The 26956-nt window shown below is 38.2% G+C and overlaps 1 protein-coding gene and 1 pseudogene across 1 annotated transcript; one reads left to right on the forward strand and one right to left on the reverse strand.

The window, feature by feature from the left end:
• LOC104223187 (U4/U6 small nuclear ribonucleoprotein Prp31 homolog) overlaps positions 1-12922 on the reverse strand; it is a 236160-nt pseudogene extending 223238 nt beyond the window's left edge.
• Positions 12923-19277: 6355 nt separating this feature from the next.
• Positions 19278-26711, forward strand: LOC104223186 (dihydrolipoyl dehydrogenase 2, chloroplastic-like). Its single transcript, XM_009774560.2, has 15 exons — positions 19278-19757; positions 20292-20438; positions 21845-21979; positions 22076-22178; positions 22806-22930; positions 23034-23159; positions 23241-23321; positions 24079-24141; positions 24215-24289; positions 24372-24450; positions 24541-24641; positions 25040-25153; positions 25323-25436; positions 25708-25779; positions 26312-26711. Exons 1-15 carry the CDS (start codon positions 19422-19424, stop codon positions 26357-26359), a joined length of 1719 nt encoding a protein of 572 aa, XP_009772862.1. The 5' UTR covers positions 19278-19421; the 3' UTR covers positions 26360-26711.
• The last annotated feature ends 245 nt before the right edge of the window (positions 26712-26956 follow it).

Raw genomic sequence — 26956 nt, forward strand, 5'->3', positions numbered from 1 at the left:
GCTGATTTTGTTGACATTGTGCCCGAGGGGCGGTTTTTATGTGTTTATCTTTTCTAGCTTCCTGTCATTTACTTATTTAACTGTTAAAAAGTTATTTTAAAGAAGCTTAAACTGAACTAAGGTATTTCATGAGATTTCATTGTTTTATTGCACTTTACTGGTTTTACTCTACCTCTTTATAGCATGTTGTTGTATTTTTACATAATTTCTTATCGCTCAGTCTTCATTTATTATTTGTCACGCCCCAATCTCGGGAGGCGCGACCGGCGCTCAATCGAGTGAACCCAACTGAGCAAACCTTATCAAACACTTTCTACCCATCTCAATATGAAAATGGAAGCCATGCTTTCATTTATTTAGACAATTGGAAAGATAGTACATTCAACACGGTTAGTTCATTTTATATCACAACCTTAAACTGTAGTTAAGTTTCCAAGATTCCATACAATTACACTTTAGAGAAGCGAGAGCTAGAATTACAACATAGTTCGTAGACTCATCCAACACCCATATATAACCCACACATATGTCTACGGAGCCTCTAAGGATGCAAAAGAAAAGTATGACAATGCCGGCAAAAAGGCCCCGGCTATACCTCAAAAGTGGATATCTATAGCAAAAGATGTACAACACAACCCCCTTTAAGGAGAAAGGGGCTCACCAAGACTTTGAGAGGAGGATGCTCCGCTACGCATGATCGGCACTATCCGCTATGCAGCCACCTACATTCATTAAAAAAAATGTAGCGCCCCCGGCAAAAGGGACGTTAGAACCATGGAATAGTACTAGTATGTATAACTAAACACCATCCAGTTAGAAAGAACAACCATACAAGATTAAAAGAAATCATAAGGACAACAAAGCTTCAAATAAGCATCATATCAATAATATAAGAGGTTCACATAGTTTTCACAAAATTTCTGAAATTTTTGGTTGGGGCATTCCTTATCGTTGCATCATCATCCACATTACCACTGCTTCCTTGAGCGGAGTCCGATCACAGCCCGATCAGCTAAGTCGTCTTACCAAGACGTTACTCTTATTTCATTCTCACTTTTCAGTTTCAATTATCAATACAGTACCACCATGTGTGTATAACATGTCGTCTGATCATGGCCCGATCGGCTAAGCCGTATTACCAAGATGTTACTCTTATTTCATTCTCACTTTTCAGTTTTAATTATCAATACAGTACCACCATGTGTGTATAACATGGCGTCCGATTACGACCCGATCGATTAAGCCGTCTTACCAAGACGTTACCCTTTTTCCGTTAATCATCTCACTTCAATCTTTGGATTCACATGAATTAGTTTCTCGACACTTGGGACCACAATTACCACATTCCATAACTCGCATTTCGCATTATTCCCATTTTCAACATTTATCTTGCCATTTAGGATCATAGGCACATACAAAAGCAATTTAAGTTATAAACATAGAGAGAAATTCATCTAGTTCGGCATATTAATCACAATGTAACCTTGACTTGACATTTAGGCATTTAGCACATAGCTCATGTTTTTTCACACATCCTCAATTTACAAAGAATATCACACTAAACACATGGAGAAGCATCTTCCACATACATTTTCACAACATCAATTTATTTGACATAACAAGTACCACATCAATCGAATTCCGGGCTTACAACATTTGCACAGGCACCATGGAAGCTCAATTTCTAAGAAGAGGGGGTTTTAGCCATACATAACCTTGTTTAATCTTTCCTTAAGTTACTACAACGTTCCGGAAATTCTAGCAATCCCAATCTACTTTGAGACATAATAAAATTGAATACAAATTAGGAAGGTATTCAAGGTTTCAGCCCATTTGAGCATTTTATCAAATACTAGTTGAGCATCTTGATTTCAAATCTCTTTTACAAGATTTCCTTCATTCCCCAACCAAATCTTTACTTATTTATGTTCAACAATCTTCTAACAAACCTAATTTGTACATGCATGTATACATAATACTATTACACCCAAGAATCATACCTCAATAACCCATCTCACAATCTCTACAATACCAACACAACCTAGGTTAGGAACCTATGGCTTCCAATCACCATCCCATGTGTTCTAACGTATATATCATACATAAATAATCACCATAGAGTAGTTAGAGATGATAGACATACCCCTTGTAGTAAGAATCTTGAGAATCCCCACTTGTAGTGTTCTTGATCAATTTAGGGATTTGAATGAGAATCTATGGATTTTCAAGATCAATGCTTGTTAATATAAGTGTTTAGGAGTAGTAATCAACTCAAAATACTCCAAAAACATTACCTTGGATTATAGGAGGGAAGTATGGGACGGATTCCCCTTGATAGACCAAGCCCTAACTCAAAAAAATGACTTAGAGACTCTCCATACCCAGTCTTGGGGTATTTATAGGGCTACTAGGCACGTGGCCGCGGTCAAACTGCGCTCGGGATGCGGTGGCCGCGCTCGGAGGCAGAAACTTTCAGTTTTCCCACGGCCGCGCCGCGAATGCTCGTCTGACACAGGTCTGGTAAAATGGTCATAACTTTCTGCATTCACCTCCAAATGACAAACGATTTGATGTGTTGGAAACTAGACTTAAAATGATTTAATTTGATAGGTTGTGCATGACACAACACCTTATATAAATGTAACTATGCTTGTCCAAATTAAGGTCTTGTGCGTACTCATTTACAACTTTAGTCTATTATGAAATTTTCCAACTTGGCTTAGACTTAGGCCTCTCCTTAGACCCCAAATCACTTATAATATGACTTATACGCTTATTAGCATATTTAATTTATATCTATTATATCATGAATCCTCATTTGCATACAAGATAAAATAATTAGCCTACCTTGGCACCACGAAATCTTAAATTACTTAGCAAAATTTTCCGGGGCTTTACATTCTCCCCCGCTTAAGATCATTCGTCCTCGAATGAGGATCAAGGTTCATTCATTAGCAATCCTTAGGTAACTTCAGCTTTTTCACATCATGAAATATATCAACAACCCCGAATTTGGCTAACTCCTTAAATTTCCGAAAATTTCGCCAGAGTTTCCTTTGTAACTAGGCCTATCCACCTGTCAGAGGGCCCCAGATACATATCCTAACAGCATATACATGTTCCATAGGCATAACATAACTTGTACAACACCAACCATGGCTGCATAGGCAACATATATAACCAAAATTGAATAGTTTAACATAGATCAAATCAAAAGATAAGAGTTCATAGGAACCAAATTCATAAAAGCTATTACATAACTATTCAAACAAATGTGGGTACTTCTTTCTCATTTCTTCCTCGGCTTCCCAAGTGGCTTCCTCAACCTGCTGGTTCCGCCATAACACTTTTACAGAGGCAATTTCCTTATTTTTCAATTTTCGGACCTGCCTATCAAGAATGGCAACTGGAATTTCTTCATAAGATAGTTCTTCATTAACCTCAATAGCTTCAATTGGCACAATAGCGGATGGATATCCCACTACCTTCTTCAACATAGACACATGGAAGACCGGATGTACCAACGACATCTCAAGTGGTAGCTCGAGCTTGTATGCCACCTGACCGATCCTTTGAATGATTTTATATGGCCCCACATACCTCGGACTCAATTTTCCTTTATTTCCAAACCACATAACACCTTTCATGGAGGAAACTTCTAGGAATACCCAATTATCTTCTTTGAACTCTAAATCTCTGCGACGAACATCTGAATAAGACTTTTGGCGACTCTGAGAAGTTTTCAACCTCTCCTTAATAATCTTGACTTTCTCCATGGCCTGATGTACGAGGTCCGGCCCTATCAATTCTGCTTCTCCAACCTCGAACCACCCAATGGGAGACATACATCTCCTACCATACAGTGCCTCGAATAGTGCCATCTGGATACTAGCATGGAAGCTGTTGTTGTAAGCAAATTCTATGAGTGGCAAATGGTCATACCAACTACCTTTGAAATCAAGAGTACAAGCACGTAACATGTCCTCAAACGTCTGAATAGTCCGATCTGCTTGCAAGTCGGTTTGAGTATGGAAAGTTGTGCTGAGATTTACCTGAGTGCTCAAGCCCTACTGAAATTTCTTCCAAAAGTTGGCTGTGAATTGAGACCCTCGATCTGAAATGATTGAGACTGGAGTGCCATGCAACCTGACTATTTCTTTGATATACAATTGAGCATATTGTTCCGCTGTGTCGGTAGATTTAACTGGCAAGAAGTGTGCTGATTCCGTGAGTCGATCCACGATCACCAAAATTGAGTCGAACTTGCGCGGAGTGCGCGACAACCCTACCACAAAATCCATGTTGATCATCTCCCATTTCCACATTGGAATTTCTATGCTTTGAGCCAATCCACCAGGTCTTTGATGTTCGGCCTTCACTTGTTGACAGTTCGGACATCTAGCCATAAAGTCCGCCACATCCCTCTTCATGTCATTCCACCAATAAACTTCTCTGAGATCATGATACATTTTCGTAGAACCTGGGTGCACGGAATACTTGGAAGTGTGAGCTTCTGCCATGATCCTTTCCCGAAGACCGTCAATATCCGGAACACATAGGCGGCCTTGGTGCCGTAGGGTACCATAATCCATGCCAAGGGAAAAAGTTGTGGCCTTGTGTTTATGAATTCCCTCTTTCAGTTGCGCTAGCAATAGATCGTTGTATTGCTTTTCTTTGACCTCCGCTACAAGTGATGATTCAACCCTATTATGCACAATTACTCCCCCATCACTAGAGTCCGCAAGACGAACTCCTAGACTATCCAACTGGTGAACTTTCCTGGCCAACGGTATTTGATATGACTTCAAGTGAGCCAAACTTCCCATAGATTTCAAGCTAAGAGCATCCACCACAACATTGGCCTTTCTCGGGGTGATAGAGAATATCGATATCATAGTCCTTGAGCAACTCGACCCATCTTCTCTGTCTCAGATTCAACTCCTTTTGTTTGAAAATATATTGAAGTCTCTTGTGGTCTGTAAATGCATCCACGTGGACCCCATACAAATAATGTCACCAAATCTTTAGTGCAAACACCACTGTTGCAAGCTCTAAGTGATGTGCTTCATAGTTCTTTCCATGATTCTTGATTTTCCTAGAGGCATAAACTATCACCTTAACATGTTGCATTATTAGTGGAATATATTTATCATATTTCTCTTACGTAGGACCTCCCACGAATTGAGTTCTTTAATAATTTCCTTGATATTGTTACAATCTCCTGTGAATACTTGCAACTAACTCTTTCAAATTCTCAACAAAAGATATTACTGAATGAGTTTTTTTTCCATAGGATCTTCTGTCTCAAATGACTAACACCTGCTAATTTGCGCACATACCCTGATAACAACAACCTGCACGTCATTGCATCAAATGTAAGGTAGTATTGTGCTCCGACTTTTCTTAGCCAACCTCTTCTCCCCATATATGCCTTATAGAATTTAAGAAACCATACTATTTCCCCTGTGAATATTCTCATGATCCCTCTTTACGGTTAAATACCGTCCAAAACACATATCAACCAACACCCTTTATATGTATACATTTTAAGAAGAGTCACTGGCCCGAGAAGGGCATTCTCTGAAACTTGAGATCCTCCTCAATTCTTCAACAACAACTTTTGATTTTACTCTTAAGTGTAAGACTTAGTCCACCTAATTCTATCCTCGATGAGTAACTCACCTTATTCCCCGTATTGTAGCTACCAATAGAGTTCCCTGATATTGTGGTTTAAGAGTTACCATGATAAACATGTCTGGTCTATAACAAGTATTCATCCTCTTTCAATCTATTTTGAACCTTTCATTTGCCCTTTGGGTAGATTGTGTTGTCTTTCCCCCTTTTTTTATCGCCCTTTGGCCTGGACAATATGTTGGTACCATCTTTTCCTTCTAACTGGAACATTCATTCCCATTCTATTTTGCTCATAGTGCATAATTGATAGCCTTATTATGCCACACACTTGTCTACCTCCCGTGACCTTGTAATATCTTTGTGCCTGGTTTAGTGAGTTTATCATACCACAACTTCACCTCCAGTAGTCTCACTTTACATTGTATGTAGACATGAACTATCTCTAGATCCTTTACTTGATATTCGGTGTCACCCAAGTCGGTTGCATTACGATTAGTCCTTTATAACTTTTATTAACACTTATGCTCTAAGCGAGTCCACCATTCTGATACAAGATATTTTATGATAACCATGACCATCTCAAATTATTAGGTTTTCTCCCCATTTCTTCTCACCTCATTCTTCCTAGCTAGTGAATAGCCATGCACTCTTCAATATGTTACGTGGTCTTTTCCTTAGTTATTTCATCATGCTCACCTCTTAACTCTTGTGAGGATATCCGTAGGAAAGTGTGTTCATCCGCATATCACTTAACACTTATTTGCTTGTAAGATTTTTTAGAGGCTCTCCATCAAGCCCAAATACTCTCTTGGGTTATTATAGCATCACATTTATTTCTCCCACTCGTTTCGCCTTTCTTAACGCCTTGGAACTTTGGTTAAATCGCAAATCTATGATTAACCCATTCTAAAAATTCGCAACCTTCCACATTTGACCTATAGTACTTCCTTAGGTCCCATTGTTCCTAACCCTCTAACAAGTATAAAATCCCTTTACAAACATACTCTTAGTTTCTAGGATCGTTGACCCTATCATTCACATTGCCCTATATGAAGAATTTACCTTCCTTAACCTTCCACCTTTTTTTTTGGGGGGGGGGGTACTAGTGGTCTATCATTAGCATATCCTTTCAGATAATTTATCCATTATCACTTTTCTAGACTACGCATGTCTTCAACAAAATATTCAAACATCATAGCTATATGGTTTTACTCTTGTTTCATTGTATTTAAGTGGCCTCAATGTCCCGGATTTCGACACAAGTCTTGAATTTAGCAACTTTAGGGACATATGCCTCATGTCTCTATCCCTCATATATATGTTCGACTATTAGGGAGATTTAAGTCACCATTGTATTAACCTCATAAGTTCTCTGTCTTATTTAAACACACGGGCTTGGGATTCCAATTCCTCATGTCAATTTCCTTTAGGAGTGTAATATCACTTTGTACAATTCTGGATTTTTATAAAGTTCGTTGTAGAGGGGTCTTCTCATCATGGGTTCAATTGACTCTCCTTTCATAACTTCTTGTCTCCTAGGAGAGACTTGCACTCTCATCATTAATCTCCTGGTCACGTCTCCCACATATCACGTGCTTATATAACTAATTTTCTTTCACGCCTTAGGATCATTTACATACTCCTCACACTACCCACATGTGTTATTCAAGCTTACATATCACTTATCAATTCAATGTTTCTTTAGAGGTGGTAATCATTTTTAACACTTTTCTCGAATAAATTATGCTCATGGTACAATGTACTTATCCTATATGCCCATACACTCGTTCAACAAGATACATGTGTCATCTCCTTAATATTGATGCATTTTCCCATTGGTCATTCCATATGACAACATTACTTGAAATAGATGAAAGAGCGTTTAAACTTACCTTGAATCTCAATGCACGAGTTAGAAAACAATCTTATAGTCAAGCTTTATCGCACGATCTGGAGTGTTGAAGAAGGGTAACATTCCTAACTGTCCATGTAGCCTCCAACTTATAGATATGGTCGACAACACACCGATAAGAAGTACTCTATTAGACACGGCTGCGAGACATCCTAGGACACTTTAAAACCTTAGGCTCTGATACCAAGTTTGTCACGCCCCAATCTCGGGAGGCACGACCGGCGCTCAATCGAGTGAACCCAACTGAGCAAGCCTTAACAAACACTTTCTACCCATCTTAATATGAATAAGGAAGTCATGCTTTCATTTATTTAGACAATAGGAAAGATAGTACATTCAACACGGATAGTTCATTTTATATCACAACCTTAAACCGTAGTTAAGTTTCCAAGATTCCATACAATTACACTTTAGAGAAGCGAGAGCTAGAATTACAACATAGTTCGTAGATCCATCCAACACCCGTACATAACCCACACATATGTCTATGGATCCTCTAAGGATGCAAAAGACAAGTATGACAATGCCGGCAACAAGGCCCCGGCTATACCTCAAAAGTGGAAAGCTATAGCAAAAGATGTATAACACAACCCCCTTGAAGGAAAAAGAGGCTCACCAAGACTTTGAGAGAAGGATGCTCCGCTACGCGTGATCGGCGATATCCGCTATGGAGCCACCTACATTCATTTTAAAAAATGTAGCACCACCGGCAAAAGGGACGTTAGTACCATGGAATAGTACTAGTATATATAACTAAACATCATCCAGTTAGAAAGAACAACCATACAAGATTAAAAGAAATCATAAGGACAACAAAACTTCAAATAAGCATCACATCAATAATATAAGAGGTTCACATAGTTTTCACATAATTTCTAAAATTTTTGGTTGGGGCATTCCTTATCGTTGCATCATCATCCACATTACCACCGCTTGTTTGAGCGGAGTCCGATCACGGCCCGATCGGCTAAACCGTCTTACCAAGACGTTACTCTTATTTCATTCTCACTTTTCAGTTTCAATTATTAATACAGTACCACCATGTGTGTATAACATGGCATCCAATCACGGCCCGATTGGCTAAGTCGTCTTACCAAGACGTTACTCTTATTTCATTCTCACTTTTCAGTTTCAAGTATGAATACAGTACCACCATGTATGTATAACATGGCGTCCGATCACGGCCCGATCGGCTAAGCCGTCTTACCAAGACGTTACCCTTTTCCGTTAATCATCTCACTTCAATCTTTGGATTCACATGAATTAGTTTCTCGGCACTTGGGGCCACAATTACCACATTCCATAACTCACATTTCGCACTATTCCAATTTTCAACATTTATCTTGCCATTTAGGATCATAGGCACATATAAAAGCAATTTAAGTTATAAACATAGAGAGAAATTCATCTAGTTCGGCATATTAATGTAACCTTGCCTTGACATTTAGGCATTTAGCACATAGCTCATGTTTTTCCACACATCCTCAATTTACAAAGAATAAAACACTAAACATATGGAGAAGCATCTTCCACATACATATTCACAACATCAATTTATTTGACATAACAAGTACCACATCAATCGAATTCCGGGCTTAAACATTTGCACGGGCACCATGGAAGCTCAATTTCTAAGAAGAGGGGGTTTTAGTCATACATACCTTGTTTAAGCTTTCCTTAAGTTACTACGACGTTCCGAAATTCTAGCAATCCCAATCTACTTTGAGACATAACAAAATTGAACACAAATTAGGAAGGTATTCATGGTTTCAGCTCAGTTGAGCATTTTATCAAATACTAGTTGAGCATCTTGATTTCAAATCTCTTTTATAAGATTTCCTTCATTCCCCAACCCAATCTTCACTTATTTATGTTCAACAATCTTCCCACAAACCTAATTTATACATGCATATATACATAATACTATTACACCCAAGAATCATACCTCAATAACTCATCTCACAATCTCTACAACACCAACACAACCTAGGTTAGGCACATATGGCTTCCAATCACCATTACATATGTTCTAACGTATATATCATACATAAATAATCACCATAGAGTAGTTAGAGATGATAGACATACCTCTTGTAGTAAGAATCTTGAGAATCCCCACTTGTAGTGTTCTTGATCAATTTAGGGATTTGAATGGGAATCTATAGATTTTCAAGATCAATGCTTGTTAATATTAGTGTTTAGGAGTAGTAATCAACTCAAAATACTCCAAAAACATTACCTTGGATCATAGAGGAAGTATGGGACGGATTCCCCTTGATAGAGCAAGCCCTAGCTCAAAAAATGACTTAGAGACTCACCATACCCAGTCTTGGGGTATTTATAGGGCTGCTAGGCGCGCGACCGCGGTCAAACTGCGCCCGGGATGCGGTGACCGCGCTCGGAGGCAGAAACTTTCAGTTTTCCCGCGGCCACGCTGCGGACGCGCGTCTGACACAGGTCTAGTAAAATGGTCATAACTTTCTGGATACACCTCCAAATGACAAACGGTTTGATGCGTTGTAAACTAGACTCAAAGAAATTTAATTTGATAGGTTCTTCATCACACAAAACCTTATATAAATGGAGATATGCTTGTCCATATTGAGGTCTTGTGCGTACTCATTTACAACTTTAGTCTATTATGAAATTTTTCAACTTGGCTTAGACTTAGGCCACTCCTTAGACCCCAAATCACTTATAATATGACTTATACGCTTATTAGCATATCCAATTGATGTCCATTATATCATGAATCCTCATTTGCACGCAAGATAAAATAATTAGCCTACCTTGGCACCACGAAATCTTAAATTACTTACCAAAATTTTCTGGGGCTTTACATTATTATTACTCACTAAGTTGGAGTACTCACTTTACTCCCTGCACCCTGCGTGCAGATTCAGGCACTTCAGGTCCCGCTAGCGAGTGTTGATTTCTTCCAGCTCGGGCGGATTCGAAGATTCACTCGGTAGCTGCTCGGCGTTCGCAGCCCAGTGCTTCTCCCCCTATCTTATTTTGTCTAGTTTTAGTTCTATAATAGAATATGTAGACTCTTCCTGTTTTTAATCGGTTAATAGATGCTCATGACTGGTGACACCCCGATGTCGGACTGTGTTATTTTTCGCAAATTTTATTATTCACCCTTTTTTTGGGATTATTATTATTATGTTAAAGACTTAAATTGTGTCCTTTAAAATTCTTAAAAATGAATTGGGTGTGTGTCGGCTGGCCTTGTCTTCACGAGAGGCGTCATCACGACCGGGTCTGGGTTTAGGGTCATGATAATAAGCCCTTGTTCTTTGTCAATGGAGAATGTAAAGGGGTCTGTGGGGTTTTAATTTTGTGGGTCGAGTGACTTGACAGCTGACATTAGGGCTGTTCATTCGAATCGGATATCTGAAATCCGAACCGATCCATTCAATTCGGATTTTGGATTTCGGATTGGATCGGATTTCGGATTGTGTTTATTATAATTTCGGATTTCGGATCGGATTCAGATTGGTATATTTTAATCCGATCCGATACGAAATTCGAAATTATTAGGGCATATATAAATACTACACTTTAATTTCGGTTAGCCAGTATTTCCTTTACATCAACTTCCAAGTTATTACATTTACAATTGCTAGATTTAGCTATATTGGCACCATAGTACTCTCATAATTGCATAAACATGAATTTTTCTTAATGTATTGTCTCTTTTACAAAGAAAATATACATATTAGTTTAACTTTAAGGCATAATAATACGATCCGAAATCCGATCCGATCCAAACTTTAAAATTCGATCCAATCCGATATAATTCGGATCGGATTCGGATTGCATTTTTTAGAATCTGAAATCCGAAATTCGAATCCGAAATGTGCTAAATCCGATCTGATCCGATCCGTGCACAGCCCTAGCTGACATGGAAAAAATGAGGGGGTCAGTTGCCACGGTATAGATCTATTAGGGTTAGGGGCAATTTTTAAAAGCTGATCAACTGTAAAGGTTAGATTGGATGAATAGTATAACGAGTGGTAGATGTAAACAATATAGTACCATAGATGGAGAATTTTGGACCTTTTCCCATTAATATATGATATAAATTGCATGAAAAACTTTTTAAGTACTCCGTCTAATAAGATATGATCCTATTTTAAAGTAAAATTTACTGCTAGCTTACCTTAACGCAACCAAGGTCAACCTATCGAACAATATCTAATTAATCTTAGGAAAGTTTCCAGTCTCATGGCAGCAAGCTGGTTTGCAGGATTTGAAAGCTCGATCCCTTGCTTTGGGGTGAAGGCCAAACTTGAAGTCAAGCCTGATGTTGTGGCAGCGTCACTGCTTCCAAGCTGACTAAGCATGCCACAACCCTCCCCTGAGGAGGGTTTTTCAGGTACTCCAATGATCATATTATTTAGTACATTTCGCATGTATGCAACATCAACTGTTTGTTTCCTCTTTCTCAAACGACCACCACTTCTTCTTTGCGTAAAAGGGTAAGAATCAACAACAGGAGGAACCGGGAGAGGCTTTTGCCATATCTCTATCATTTTAAGGATCTCTTCCCTAAGAGATCTTCCATATTCTCCAGTCAGTTCTCCTCTGCTCGAGTCCACACGGGCCGCTAATGTTGATTTGACTGCTAGCAGGTGATAGGTTTGCAACCTAAAATTAGGAGGTCTAGTCTTGAATATTTCACTTTGCTGAATATAACCTACTCCTACAGGATGAACAACATAACCTTGGGAGGAAAACCGTGGTAAATTCTTTGGCCTTTTGGCACCAAGAAGCTCCACATCACAAAAGTGCATATTTGCCAAGGACGAGAGACCACCAGCAGCACTTGTAAGTTTTACAGCAACCGCACTCCCAATAACAGCAGAAATATTAGGAGCAATATATCCCATTCGACTCTCCAAAAAATCAAGAACCTTTTTCTTTGCAGAATCAAGATCAAGGGCTCTATCACATGCTTCAAGTGTCTTTTTTAAAACATCTTCAGGCAACGGCTTGCCACTAGTAGCTGATGTCGTAACACAGACAACCATGATGACTGATGTTAGCTTCAATTAGTATCAGTCCTTTCAAGTCAACACGATTCACATCCATTTCGTTTCCAATCTTTTTTGCAACCTGGGCATAATCAATTAGGTAAGATACAAATGACTCTAACTCTGGAAACCTCAATCGATACTTGTCGCATATGAAATTGTGCATTATAACTATTTCATTCTCAATGTCAACAAATAAGGCATAAGAGTCTATTATCAACTGATGATATAGATCTGCTGGATTATCATCATAATCCAGAAAAATACTTGTACCTTTATTAATGACACGATCAGAGTATTCCTCCTCATCAATTAGCGCATTCTTAACTATCTGCATTATGTTTTCAATTAGGGCGTTTTGTACTTCTGCATGGTGTCTGTATACTGTCGAAATCGAGCTCGCCTACGGTATGGTAGGTCAGGCTCGGAACATGGCAATAAAGAACTGAAGATCGACCCCAAGTCCCACCGGGCTAGAATCCGGGGTCAGAACGCCTACCTTCGAGAATATCGAGGCCGTGATCCCGGAATCTATCCTAGCCCCGAACGATCTCGAAGCAATATTGTTAGCATAGCCAACAGAAGACCAAAATATCCGTGACCGATCGGATATTACGGTGGGAATCTCGGTATTTATCAATAAGGAACTAGCAATCAGCAAATCAAGAGATTTTTTTACCTTTTATGGAATTATACCTAAAGTATGACTCTTTTACTATATAAAGGGGGTCTCATAATTCATTTAGCACATGGTAACACGCATTCCAAAGCGATACATTATTATTTTTTTCTTTAAGCTCTTATTCTTTTGTATCTTGATACAGATCGAAGTGCATCCAGTTCGAGTCTGACTGACCTCCCAAGATTGTAATTGTTCAATTCATGTGGTTTGAATTTGCTTTATCATTGTTTATTTCAATTGCAACTTAATTTATCGCTTTGTGTCTAGTTAATCCACATATCCTTAAAACCACTTAAAAATTCAATTGTTATTCGATTTTGAGGGTAAACAGTTTGGCACCCACCGTGGGGCCAAGGATGATAGTGGTTATTTGATATAAATTTCCATAATACATATTATTTTACACTTATTCTTTGAAGTGCCTCTTATTTCAAGTTAAAGCTCAAAATGTCAAACTCACAATCAGCACCCTAACATGTTGACGACGAGTCCTGCCATCACGGTGAAAATAACAACATAGTGCCCAGTAACGGGGTGCCGCTGGTCGATCCCATCGGGATTCCGGTTGCGGACCCAATTGACGCTAACTCGCATATGGCTATCGACACAAAACTGCCTACTGACCCCGAGAATAGTGTCCATGATGGAGCCTGATCGGCAGCTCAAAATACACAAAACATTGGAGGAGATGGGATCAATTTACAGATGATCTTCGAAATGTCACATGCTCAACTATGGATGTCCAACGGGACGGGACAGGATGGGATGAGACAAAATTAACGGGATGGAACGACATTTAGCAAGAACGGTGGCGGGACGAGATGAATCAGAACGGGATAAACGGAATGAAACGGTAGGCCCATCCCATCCCGCTAACAAACGGGATGAGACAGGACGGAATGTCGGGCCTTAAGTGGGCCGTTTTCCAAAAAAAATTATTTAAGCATTAAGTTTGGCAACGACTAGTTTTTTGACAATGACTAAGTTTTTAAAGTTTGCAACGTCTAATTTTTAAACTTATTTAATAAACTTAAATGTTAAAATAGAAATTAAGAAACTAAGTAAAGAATTATAAAATATTAAAACAAAAGACTTGTAATAAGATATTCTAGTAATTATAATAGAGTTATAATTTATTTAATATAATTTCAAACTATTAAGTAACTAAGTAAGACTGTAAGACAATTCATAAAAATATTATTGCCAATAAAAATATCATTGCGGGACTAGTGGGTGTTTAATCTTATTCTTCTTCCTCATTTTCTTCGTCCTCAATAAAAATATGATTGCCAAATTGTCTTTGTACAGTTTCATGATCCAGTTGTTCTCCGATAACATGCGCGGGGGGGGGGGGGGTAGGAAAATGAAGTTTCATCAAAATGAGTCATTTCATCTATATGTTTTCTAATTCTAGGAGAAGGGTTAGGATTAAGACTACGATTAGAACTACTACTTTCACCTTTACGATTTTTTTACCACTTTTTTTAAATAAGCCAAATATATTTTTTGGTGCCATAATTTAAATACAAATTTAAATTAAAAAAAGTTAACACAAAAATTAAACATACAAATAAAATACGAAACTAGAATACGTAAAGTAAATACAAAAATTCAGCACTAAAATGATATGCAAAAATTATATATTAAAATTAGGAGATGGAACGAGTGCACCGTGATTAAATATTCAAAACTTGAAGAAAATTGCCCAAAATATTGCTCCAAATACTTGACGAATTAATTTGAAGCTTGAAAGTTGCTCCAAAAATTTGCCCAAATACTTGAAACTTATCACTTGATTGTGAGAAAATTGAGAGAATAATATAGATAGAATGTAAGAGATTTGAGAGAGAATGATTGATTTTTGTAAGAAAAAATGAAGAAGGATGGGGATATTTATAGTTAAAAATAGGGCCAAAATATAATTTAATAAACTTAGGGATTATATTAAAAGTTTAGGGGGTAGGGGTGTTTGGGGGAGGGGTGGGGGCCAAATATGGCCGTTTTTGGACGTTGGAAACGGCTATTTTTTCAATTGAAGCCATTCCCCAGCGGCTATAATTCAAAAAAAAAATGACGCGGGACGGGACGGGATGGGACAGGCAGGACGGGACGGAATAGGATGGGATAAACGGGACGAAATGGCCATCCTGTCCCATCCCATGTCCCGTTTAACATGGGCCCATACCGTTAAGAATTAAGTGGGACGGGACAGAACAGGACGCGGGACGGGGTCGAGACGGGATGGGACATCCCATCCCATTGGACAGCCATAGGCTCAATAGGCGGCGATAGCTCAGTTACAGAACCAAAGCCGCGCACCGAGCAGAATTGAACCCGATCCGTCCCGGGAAGTCACCCGCAAGGATGAACCGATCGCAGAGAGGTTGAATGAAAATGAATTGGGAACTAACCCCGAGATCATAAAGATGCTCGAGGAATTGGCAAAACAGTTTGAATTAGGGGAGAAGAAAATCGAAGCTAATGATAAAAAAATAGAAACCTACAATTCCAGGGTCGACTAAATCCCGGGAGCACCACCGATAGTAAAAGGCCTGGATTCCAAGAAGTTCATGAAAAAACCTTTTCCTCCGAGCGCGGCTCCAAAGTCGATCCCTTAAAAGTTTCGCATGCCCGAGATTCCTAAGTACAACGGAACGACCGACCCAAACGAGCATGTTACCTCCTACACATGTGCCATCAAAGGGAATGAGTTGGAGGATGATGAGATCGAGTCTGTCTTGTTGAAGAAGTTCGGAAAGACCCTGTCAAAAAGAGCTATGATATGGTATCACAACTTACCTCCTAATTCTATTGACTCATTTGCTATGTTTGAAGATTCTTTCGTGAAAGCATACGCCGGGGCTATCAAGGTCGAGACCAGGAAGTCAGACCTTTTCAAAGTAAAACAGAAGGATAATGAGATGCTCAGAGAGTTTGTGTCCCAGTTACAAATAGAACGGATGGAGCTGCCACTGGTCGCTGATGATTGGGCCGTTCAGGCTTTCACCTAAGGACTCAACATTCGGAGCTCGTTGGTTTCACAGTAGTTGAAACAAAACCTGGTAGAATATCCGACCGTCACTTGGGTTGATGTCTATAACCGATATCAATCAAAAATCAGGGTCGAAGATGATCAGCTTGGGTCCCCTTCTGGGTCTGTGTACCCCATCAGAACCACCGACATAGTCAAGAGAGACATCGACCGTGAACCGAGATCAAACAAAAATCGGTATCAATCGTACAATGAAGACCGAAGAAGTAGTGGGTCCGGCAAAACTCTATGTGAAATGAAAGGAGAAATGATCGAGGTTAGAGCACTGGGGACTCATGAGCAAAAACAACTTCGACAGGCACGTCGGGCCTAAAAAGCTCCAAGATTATCGGAGTACAATTTCAACGTCGATGCCTTATAGAATGTCACAACCCGAACTCACCGAGCTTCGAAGATAATTGATAGAAATGCTAGATACAGGGATCATTGTGCCCTCCAAGTCCCCATATGGGTCCCATGTTCTATTCCAAAAAAAAAACATGAAGGCTACCTGTGACTCTGTGTGGACTATTGGGATTTAAACAAAATCACAGTGAAGAACAAGTACCCTATTCCGCTAATGGAAAACTTGTTTGATAGACTGGGTGGTGCGACGGTGTTCACCAAGATAGACCTGAAGACAGGTTATTGGCAAGTTCGGATTACAGAGGGTGATGAACACAAGACGACATGTGTGACAAGATATGGGTCGTATGACTTCCTGGTTATGTCGTTCGGTTTGACTAACGCCCCAGCTACATTTATCACCCTGATGAACCAAGTATTACGAGAGTACATTGACGAATTCGCGGTGGTCTATTTGGATGACATTGTGGTATATAGCCAAACATTGGAAGAACACCTGGTGCACTTGCGGAAGGTCCTAGCTCGATTGAGGGAGCATGAACTATACGCAAAGCTATCCAAGTGCTCCTTTGCTCAAAAGCAAATTAACTTCCTCGGACATGTCATCGAGGAAGGGGGATCAAGCAATCAAACTTTCTAGCAAGCAAACAATTCTCTGTATTGGTGTCTCTCTCCCTCGACACCGTATTGCTTTTTCTGTAATAGCTTTCATTAATGCAATCAAGCTTTCTTTCATTCTCAATTCTCATTTTTGTTCTTTTAATTGCTCTTGACATTGGTTCTCCCGTACGACACTGACTATCTAGTATAGCGTACGGAGAGGACCTCAGTTGGCGGACAGTAACTGCACTGACATCAATTGCTTAGCCTTATGTTGCCCTTCCAAGGAATCTGAGGAAGGCATCGCATAACAGTTATTACGTTTATTTCTTGTTTTCCTTTCATTATCATTTTGAGTTTAATCAATTTAATCTGCTTTCTCTTTATATTCAAGCATTTATTGATTGATTTCAACCACCCATTTCCTTATATTCATTCTTCTTTAGCTTCAATACAATCAAATCAACCATCACAAAAAGAAATTTCTTTTCGCCATAACTCGTGATGATTTCGTCAACTAAAACTTTCCGTGAAGTGACTAGAGAAATCTGTATGTATCCGAGTTACAGAGACTTCGTTTGAACTTAAGAAAATCATATTAGTGATGGTGCCAATGAAATACAACGTCGTTCATGGTGCCAGGGTGTACAAAGAAAATCGACAAACCGCACCAAATGATAACCGAGTCAAACCGAGAAAAAATCCAATTATGGTGCGGTTTGATTTGATTTGATATTAGAAAAAAAATCCGACATAATTAGTTTGGTTTGGTTTTAACAAAAAAAAGTCAAATCGAAACCAAACCAACCCGACATTACATATATAAAAAATTTAAATATATTTAACGAATAAATTTTTTATTGCAGTGTAATTTATAAATATTTTTAAATTTTTTCATTGTTTTATCAAGTTTGGACTTATAATATTTGAATGCTCCAATAAGTTTTATACTCCATGAATGTTAGTTACTCAAATAAAATCCAAAACCAAAATCAAATCGATATAAATACTAGCAAAAGACATTCAATTCAATTGTACTAGAAATGACCATAGTGTTAGATATCTATTTTTTAGTTTGTCCATGGTTTAGATAAAATGCATAATTTTTTTTTAATATTTAGTCATGTAAATAATACTTCTACTACTTATTAGTCGTACTTATTTTAGTAAACTTAGAAATTTTAGATTATGTTCATTTTTGTTAAGGCTTATTAGTAATATTTTTTATGCGATTTTATTATCTTTATTTATTGAATATTTTAGTACAATGGCATCAATCATGTCGTATTTATGTCATTTTTCTTGAAAAACACCGTATATAGTTCTATCTTATTTGGAGCACAAATTCTATATGTTGTGCTATGATGACTTTGTTAAAAAAATCGAAAAAACCCGGAAACCTGAAAACTCCGATATTTAAAAACCCGACACAATTGGTTTGATTTGGTATTTGAAAAACCCGAATCAACCCGACCTATGTAGACATACAGTGGCGGTGATGGTGGTGGAGGGGTGGAAAAAAATAGAGGGAAGGGATAAAATGGATTAGGGGTGCTGAGGTGGCATGCCACGTGATATCTACCTCATCAAATATCAGTGTCACGTAGGGTTGGATGTGCACCTTGAACAAACTTAATAGACAATGAATATATTTGAATCAATAGTATAACGACAAGAGTAAATTTGAACCCAAAATATAACAAAGGGTATATTTGGCCATTTTCCGTTTTTTAATTAACTGGGTATCTTATAACAAAACAAAATCACAAATCGTCCTTGTTGATTTCATGTAACCATTTCCATAAAGGTATTGTCCAACTATAAGAATATTCCCACAATTATAGAGTTAATAGATTAACACTAGGTTTATAGATTCAACTCATGACAATGTGCCTTTTTAATATCATAACATTATTATTAACCAAATAAATACTACTCCAGGAGGAAATAAGTAGTTGGTTCATCCATCGGACAAACAAAAACACACACACACACACAGTGTACAAGAAGAACACACACACTTTCACTTAGTTAACTCCGCCACCTCCAACGGAGCTTTCAAAGCTAACACTATAATATATCTCCTTCCTCACAACCTTCCCCTGTTCCCCCCACATTTCCTCTCCAGTCTCCACAAAGCTCTCAACCCTAATCGCAATGCAGTCTTCAATTTCTCTATCGCTATCTTCTCCATCAACGGTCTGTAGATCGGACTGCTCCGCTGTCGCTTCCAATGCGAACGTCACTTTGCTGACTCCGCCACGATCACTTCGATTCTGCGGTCTTAGAAGGGAGGCTTTTGGGTTCAAATCATTTAATTCGTCTGTTCATACGCGTTTCCAATCATCTAAGACTACGAGGCTTTCGTGCTCCAACAGAATCGCGGCTTCTTTGGGTGGAAATGGAGCACCTTCCAAGGGTTTTGATTATGATCTGGTTATTATTGGAGCTGGTGTTGGTGGTCATGGTGCTGCTCTTCATGCCGTTGAGAAGGTATACTACTTTTGTGTTGTTGAATTGTGTTAGTACTAGCTTATTGATGTTCGTGCACTACCTTTACGCTCTCTTGAGCTGGCTGTCTCTGCTTTCTTTCCAAATGCTTTTCTTTTTTCATGAACTAGTAATATTTTTGACTTATCAGTAGAAGGAATTATTGACTGGAGTAGGTGCTTAATTCGGCTATATTACTGAACGTAGCTCTTGCATGACGAATCACTTGTAGAAAGCATGAATGCGGTTACTCTAATGACAGGGGATTTCGAAATAGAAATGGCTATAAGATGATTGGATAAACTCAATAAATAAATAAATAACCAAAGGAAGAGAAAAGAAATAAACAATATGACGTGGTGATGCTTGTTGCAGTGTGAACTCCTATGAAACATCAATTTCACTTCTGTAATTCTCGGAAATTTCATTGTGAGATCGTTGAAGCCTCGATAGCATGAGAAGTTCTTGGGTTGAACTAGATGGTTCTGTTTCTTTTTCCAGTGAATATTGTGCATAATTACTTAAGGATCTTTGCAGGGCTTGAAAACTGCTATCATCGAAGGGGACGTAGTTGGAGGAACATGTGTAAATAGGGGATGTGTTCCTTCCAAAGCTCTTTTAGCTGTGAGCGGGCGCATGCGGGAGCTTCAGAATGAACCCCATATGAAGTCTTTTGGTCTCCAGGTATTTCTTACTCTTGCTCCTATAAGCCTAATATGTTTAGGTCCTGACATGGCATATGTTCTTTTTGGAGTAAGAAAAATTGTTTGATCGTTTGGCATATGTCGGTTAACATAATTGTTTTGGTATTTGTTACATACTCAAAATACTTAAGACTTCATGAGGTGATTCAACATGGAATAATTTGGGAGAGAAAGCTATGAGGCATAGTACTCACTTCTGAACTTCATATTGGTACAGGGTACAACATGCCCCATATCTTATTATATTTATTATTTATTATTATTGTTGTTGTTGTTGTTGTTATTATTTTGGAATCCTTACTTTGGAGATGAGTACCCCGGAATTGGGTGCATTGGGGTCAAAGTGGATATTTTTCGGCAAAATACAATTTTAAACAAAAATCGGAATTATGTTGACTAAGTTGGAGATGCACCCCTGTTTTTAATGTGATTGACGTTTCCATTTAATATCTAATGATTTTTAATAAAGATGTTGGATGACGTAATTCATAGCTTATACTGTTTAGTACAACTGATAGAATGTGTGTTCTTACTTTTCACTTTTGTTACCGACAGTTATTAGTTTTTTTTTGTTATAATATCTTTAAATTGTAAGCATATAATGACAATTATGAAAAAGCACCCAAGGGTGTGGCCTAATGGTCAATGAAGTGGGTGGAGAACCATGAGGTCTAAGGTTCCAGTCCCAGCAGAGACAAAAAACACTAATTGGTTTCTTCCCATTTGCCCAAGCTTTGGTGGGCGGAGTTACCTAGTACCTGTCGAGGTGGGAGGCAATAGGTACCGGTGAAATAGTCGAGGTGCGCGCAAGCTAAGCTAGCTTGGACACCATTGTAGTAAAAAAAATTATGAAACAAAGATTATATATATATATATATATATACACTTCATATCTGATCCTCATATCTCTAAATCTTTTTGTACTTTCATGTCATACCACTCCTGGGTACAGTGACAAAGCACAAGCCAAAATTGGGAAGTCAGATTTGTGTATTTACCCTAGTATTTGGGAAATACAGAACATGATAATGGTTGTTTTGTGCCTCTTCTTTTGGGGTGTATATAAGGCAACAATGATTACTGAACTCCCATAGCAGTGACATTCATAGATAATTTATTCAGGAATTGGGAGTAAAATTAGATGAAATAATTCATGCATAAACTAAAACAACCGATATGTGTTTCTGGTACCTACTTATTGTGTTTAGATGAGCTTAAGACTATACGTTATTTGTTAATTAAGTTGCATCTCGAAAGGAAGCTCGAGTGTCCTCCTAATGGAACTTTTAACTCAGGTCTTTCAAACTCATTTTTTAGTCTTTTGCTCTTAGTTATGACTTTATATATCTACTGTACTTATGGTACATCACTTATCTTTCATGTAAGGTTGCTGCCGCCGGATATGACAGACAGGGTGTTGCTGATCATGCAAATAATTTGGCCTCCAAGATTCGTAGTAATTTGACCAATTCAATGAAAGCCCTTGGTGTGGATATATTGACAGGTTTTGGAAAAATTTTGGTATGTTTATATTTTACAGTTTACTAATATCTCTTAACCTCTTTTGTCTGTAACCAGTTGGATTTAGATGATGAAGATTTTGCTGTGCTTTTTCAGGGTCCACAAAAGGTCAAATATGGAGATACTGTAATAACAGCAAAAGATATAATAATTGCAACTGGTTCTGTCCCCTCTGTGCCCAAAGGCATCGAGGTTGATGGTAAGTGATTTCTCTTGATTATCATGTCTGTTCAGGATGCAATAAGCAACTGATTATCGAGTTGCAAGTCTTTTTTATGTATGATATACTAAAGGGTGCAGCCTGCTGAATAGCTGGTATTACTTGGATGCTTCATGCTTAACATCTTAATACTCTTGAAATCAGAGTTTTTAATCGTTGGAAATGTCAATTAATGGGATGAAGATTCTAAGATTTATTGAAAGTGGAAGTTCTATAAATCCATGTTTTATTCAATAAACTTGTGAAGTAGCATATACACTGCTTGCAGAAAAAAACCTGTTTGTAAGACTTGGTTTAACTATCTACTACGTTTCTTGAGCATATACGTTAGAGTTTTTATGGAAGATTAGGTGCTAAACTCCTAAACATGTTGGCGGAAGTTTTTGTTCAGTAGCTCCATGGATGTGTCTGGCAATGCTCAATTGTCGTCTACACAAGTGATATAACATTACTTGACTGGCATTGTACCGAATGTTTTGCATCAAGATTTGGAATAGATTTTCCGACAATTACTTGAGCTCATCTATGTTGAAATTTTGGAAAAGATTTAGACATGAGAGATATACAACTTGTATCATTAAATGATGCCGATGCTTGCTTTTGCAGGTAAGACAGTGATAACAAGTGATCATGCACTCAAATTGGAATTTGTACCTCAATGGATTGCTATTGTCGGAAGTGGTTACATTGGACTAGAATTTAGTGATGTGTATACGGCACTAGGAAGTGAGGTAAAGCCTATTATAGTTTCTGCAAGACTATCTGTAGCAACAGAACATCAATCTTTTCTTTCATAATCTGTCTTTCAATGCTGACCACTGGATAACTGCGCAGGTTACCTTTGTTGAGGCTTTAGATCAGCTCATGCCCGGCTTTGATCCTGAGATTGGGAAGTTGGCACAGCGAGTCCTCATAAATCCTCGAAAGATCGATTATCATACAGGTGTATTTGCAAGCAAGGTAATATAGGCACATACTAACCTGAACCCCTACATTCCAACCAGTTACCTACTTGCCTTAATTTTGGTGCACTTTCTTCAGATAACTCCAGCAAAGGATGGAAAACCAGTGACTATTGAGCTTATTGATGCAAAGACTAAGGAACTCAAGGATACATTGGAAGTAAGTTGTAGCTTTTTGTTCAGAGGAAATTAACATTGTTATTTTCAATTCATGATTTTGGATGGAAGCTGTATCCTTTTGGTCTTGGATCATGGTTACTGGCTAAGATCATAAATCTTAAATCATGTCCAACTATAAACAAAATAACAAATTAATAAATCTAAAGTCTTGGGATTGTAAAATTACCTTTAATGAGTATTTCTGCGACATCATAGGTCTCATTCATCCTTTAAGCTTTATCATTGTTTGGATGACCTGCTTATCGGGAAAAAATCACTGTTGGATTAAACTGTCTATAGGTACTTTGTTGCAAGACTATACACTTTCGATATATGTTACTCGGACTCTTCAAAAATGTTGTTGGGTGTGTGTGGGATCCTCCAAATTTAGTGTATTTTTGGAGGATCCGACACGGGTGCGGTAGCACTTTTGGAGAGTCCGAGCAACATAGCTTTTGATAAGCACAGATTGTTATATGAGTAAATTAAGGACACAGCTAAAGTCGGTGGTATAAGATAACTTTGATTACTGGATAAACTGTATCAGCTTAGCAACATTCCTGCAACACGTCATTGTAAGACTATGCAGGTAGTACTTTCTGAATAGTGGTAACATCGAAAGAGGGAGAACGACTTTGCTCTCGTTGTTGCCTGCATTTTGATTTAAGATCTTGTTTTCCACATTTTCTGTACTCTGCAGGATACTTGCTTCCTGTCACTAGCATCTGATAATTCCCAAATATTTTATTCTGTTGCAGGTAGATGCTGCTCTAATTGCGACTGGAAGGGCACCATTCACCCAGGGACTTGGCCTGGAAAATGTTAGTTGCATGCATGTTTACAGAAACTAACTTTATAAATGTTGTGACTTCTCATAATTCTTTTTGTAAACAGATAAATGTTCAAACACAACGTGGATTTATTCCTGTTGATGAACGGATGTGTGTTATTGATGCCAATGGAGAGTTGGTAAGCATGAATATCTTTTTTTTTTTTTTTTGGATTTCTCTAGTCAATTTTCTTTCAACTCATTAGGCTTTGTGGTTGCCAGGTCCCTCACTTGTATTGCATTGGTGATGCAAATGGAAAAATGATGCTTGCACATGCTGCAAGTGCACAAGGAATCTCTGGTAACGATCTCGTGGGACATCAACTGCTATGTTTATTGTTGAGCAAGTTTCCTGTAATTGCTTAACATTTGGCCTTTTCTTCTTACATAGTTGTTGAGCAAGTTACTGGAAAAGACCACATCCTGAATCATTTAAGCATTCCAGCTGCATGCTTTACCCATCCTGAAATCAGTATGGTTGGATTAACAGAGGTACAATAATTTCTTTGCGAATAGTAGGTGTTTCCTTGTGCACTTTCTTTACTGGTTATATCTCGATAATGTTTGTTCTTTAAATATCGTTTCATTTCATGAGTTACAGCACTAGAAGGAAAATTTATTGTTTAACATTATTTTTGTATTTTTAGGATGTTCAGCATATAATAAATAATAGTTAGTTTAATGAGTCTATTTGTTGTATATTGGTCTGATGCTGGACACTGGAACTTAAGCAAGTGTGCCTATTTTATGCACCTACGTACACTTGATGTGTATGCAAACTCACTGAAGGATATATGCTTGTTAACATTCAGTCTTTCATACTGGGTTAATTTTTTGGTTGTCAATTGCATTTTGCTTAAAAGTGTTATTGTTTTGTTGCAATTTTGCAGCCTCAAGCCAGAGAAAAAGCCGAAAAGGAGGGCTTTGAGATTGGTATAGCCAAGACTAGTTTCAAGGCTAACACAAAAGCCCTTGCTGAAAATGAAGGGGAGGGAATTGCAAAGGTGGCCGTGTCATCTTTTCTAATTCATTGTTCATGGATTGTGTTTATGATACTTAGCTACTTCTTGGAGTTTGTTTTTTGTTTCTGAATGGTTTTAGTCTGTTTCTACTTTCTAGTATCCCAAGATTAGTAGTATTGTTTTTGTTCATTGAAATGTTTGTTTGATGCAGATGATATACAGACCCGACAATGGGGAGATACTAGGAGTTCACATCTTTGGAATGCATGCTGCGGACCTCATACATGAAGCATCCAACGCCATAGCTATGGGAACACGTATACAGGTAGACGTTACATTCCATTGCATGTTCCTCATAAAAAAACAGTTTTGCGGAAATATTTCAACTGAATTGGGTAGAGGTTTTGGTATTGGATTGGAAAGATTTTTCGGTCTTGTTTTCTTTCAATAGTGAAATTCTAAATCTTTTCTTGCAACCATTGCGATCTTCAGCAGGATTCCAGTATCATGAATCTCGTGGGAAAGATAATAAATACCAATCACATTTTTAGCAACGTTATCCTATTTTGCTTTATCATTTTAATTGCATCTTGCAGGACATAAAGTTTGCTGTTCATGCACATCCAACCTTGTCTGAAGTGATTGATGAACTCTTTAAGGCAGCAAAGGTAATTTCTCGGTTCTCTGTTATTGCGGGTAATGTGTACTTTTCTGTAGGAAAACATAGTTCGTTTCCTCATGAATTAGAATACCACTAATTATCATCCCCACCCCCACCCCCACCCCCACCCTCCACCCCCCAAAATAAATAGTCTTCTCTTCGTCAAGATGCTCCAATGGGATATCCTGGGTTCTCCAAAATACTGTTGAAGCTTGGCTTATTATTTAATCCACAAATTTAGTATTTTTAGATCTTCATGTCCTCTATTTGGAAGTCATAAGCTGACTACCAGGTGCTTGCTGAAGTCCCTCACACATGTGCATGTAAAAATTGCAGGTAGGGAGGAAATCCTCCTTAGGTTGTGAACTGAGATTCTCTCTCATATTTAACTGGTATATTAGATCATCTAAATATCATGCACAGACGTACTTGATAGTTTATGAACCTCCCCCCCCCCCCCCCGGTTGTCTTTTCTTGGTCAGATGCAATTGGAAAGGATTTTTCAGCTTTTGCTTAATATGTGTACATTTGGATTGAAGGTTAAAGCTGACACTTCTAGTCCAGTTGCTGAGCCAGTTGCAGCCTAAGTACCAAGGGGCCACTGTGATGGATGCATAATTTATATGATTTTGCAGCAGTTTCCAATTGGCGTTTGATGGCTCGATTTTAACATGTGCACTAGTCTAGAAAGAAGTTTCTTGTTCAACCTTTCTACAAGAGCACACATACATCAGTTGCCTAAATGAGTGGCCGAGTAATTCAATTTTGTTTTCTAGTCAGTTAGCATTTAAGGTTGTGGTATATATAGGTTGCATTTGGAAATAAGCAGCAATATACGATGAGTGGTTTTTGTCTGGACATTGACGTTGTATAACTTTTAAGTTACAATTATTTGCTTATGCTAGAGCAACGAAATGGAATGTGGTATTTGTCTTGGCATTTTTTGACCTATAAGTTACTGTAATCTATTATGCGCTGCGCAAATATGCTTCATATACTGATCGCTATCTTTACAAGTTTTAAGCGAGTCGTACTCGCAGATCACTATCAATTTCGTGTTTACTATCATGTTTGTCCGTCGTAGGTAGTCTCAAGCTTGGCAGGCATAAATTCTTAACCCGTCAAGGCAAGTAACGTCTCACTTCACAAGCAAGGAACAATACAGAATATGTGTCCTTTGATAT

The sequence above is a fragment of the Nicotiana sylvestris genome, chromosome 1 (assembly GCF_000393655.2).
Source record: "Nicotiana sylvestris chromosome 1, ASM39365v2, whole genome shotgun sequence".
NCBI lineage: Eukaryota > Viridiplantae > Streptophyta > Magnoliopsida > Solanales > Solanaceae > Nicotiana > Nicotiana sylvestris.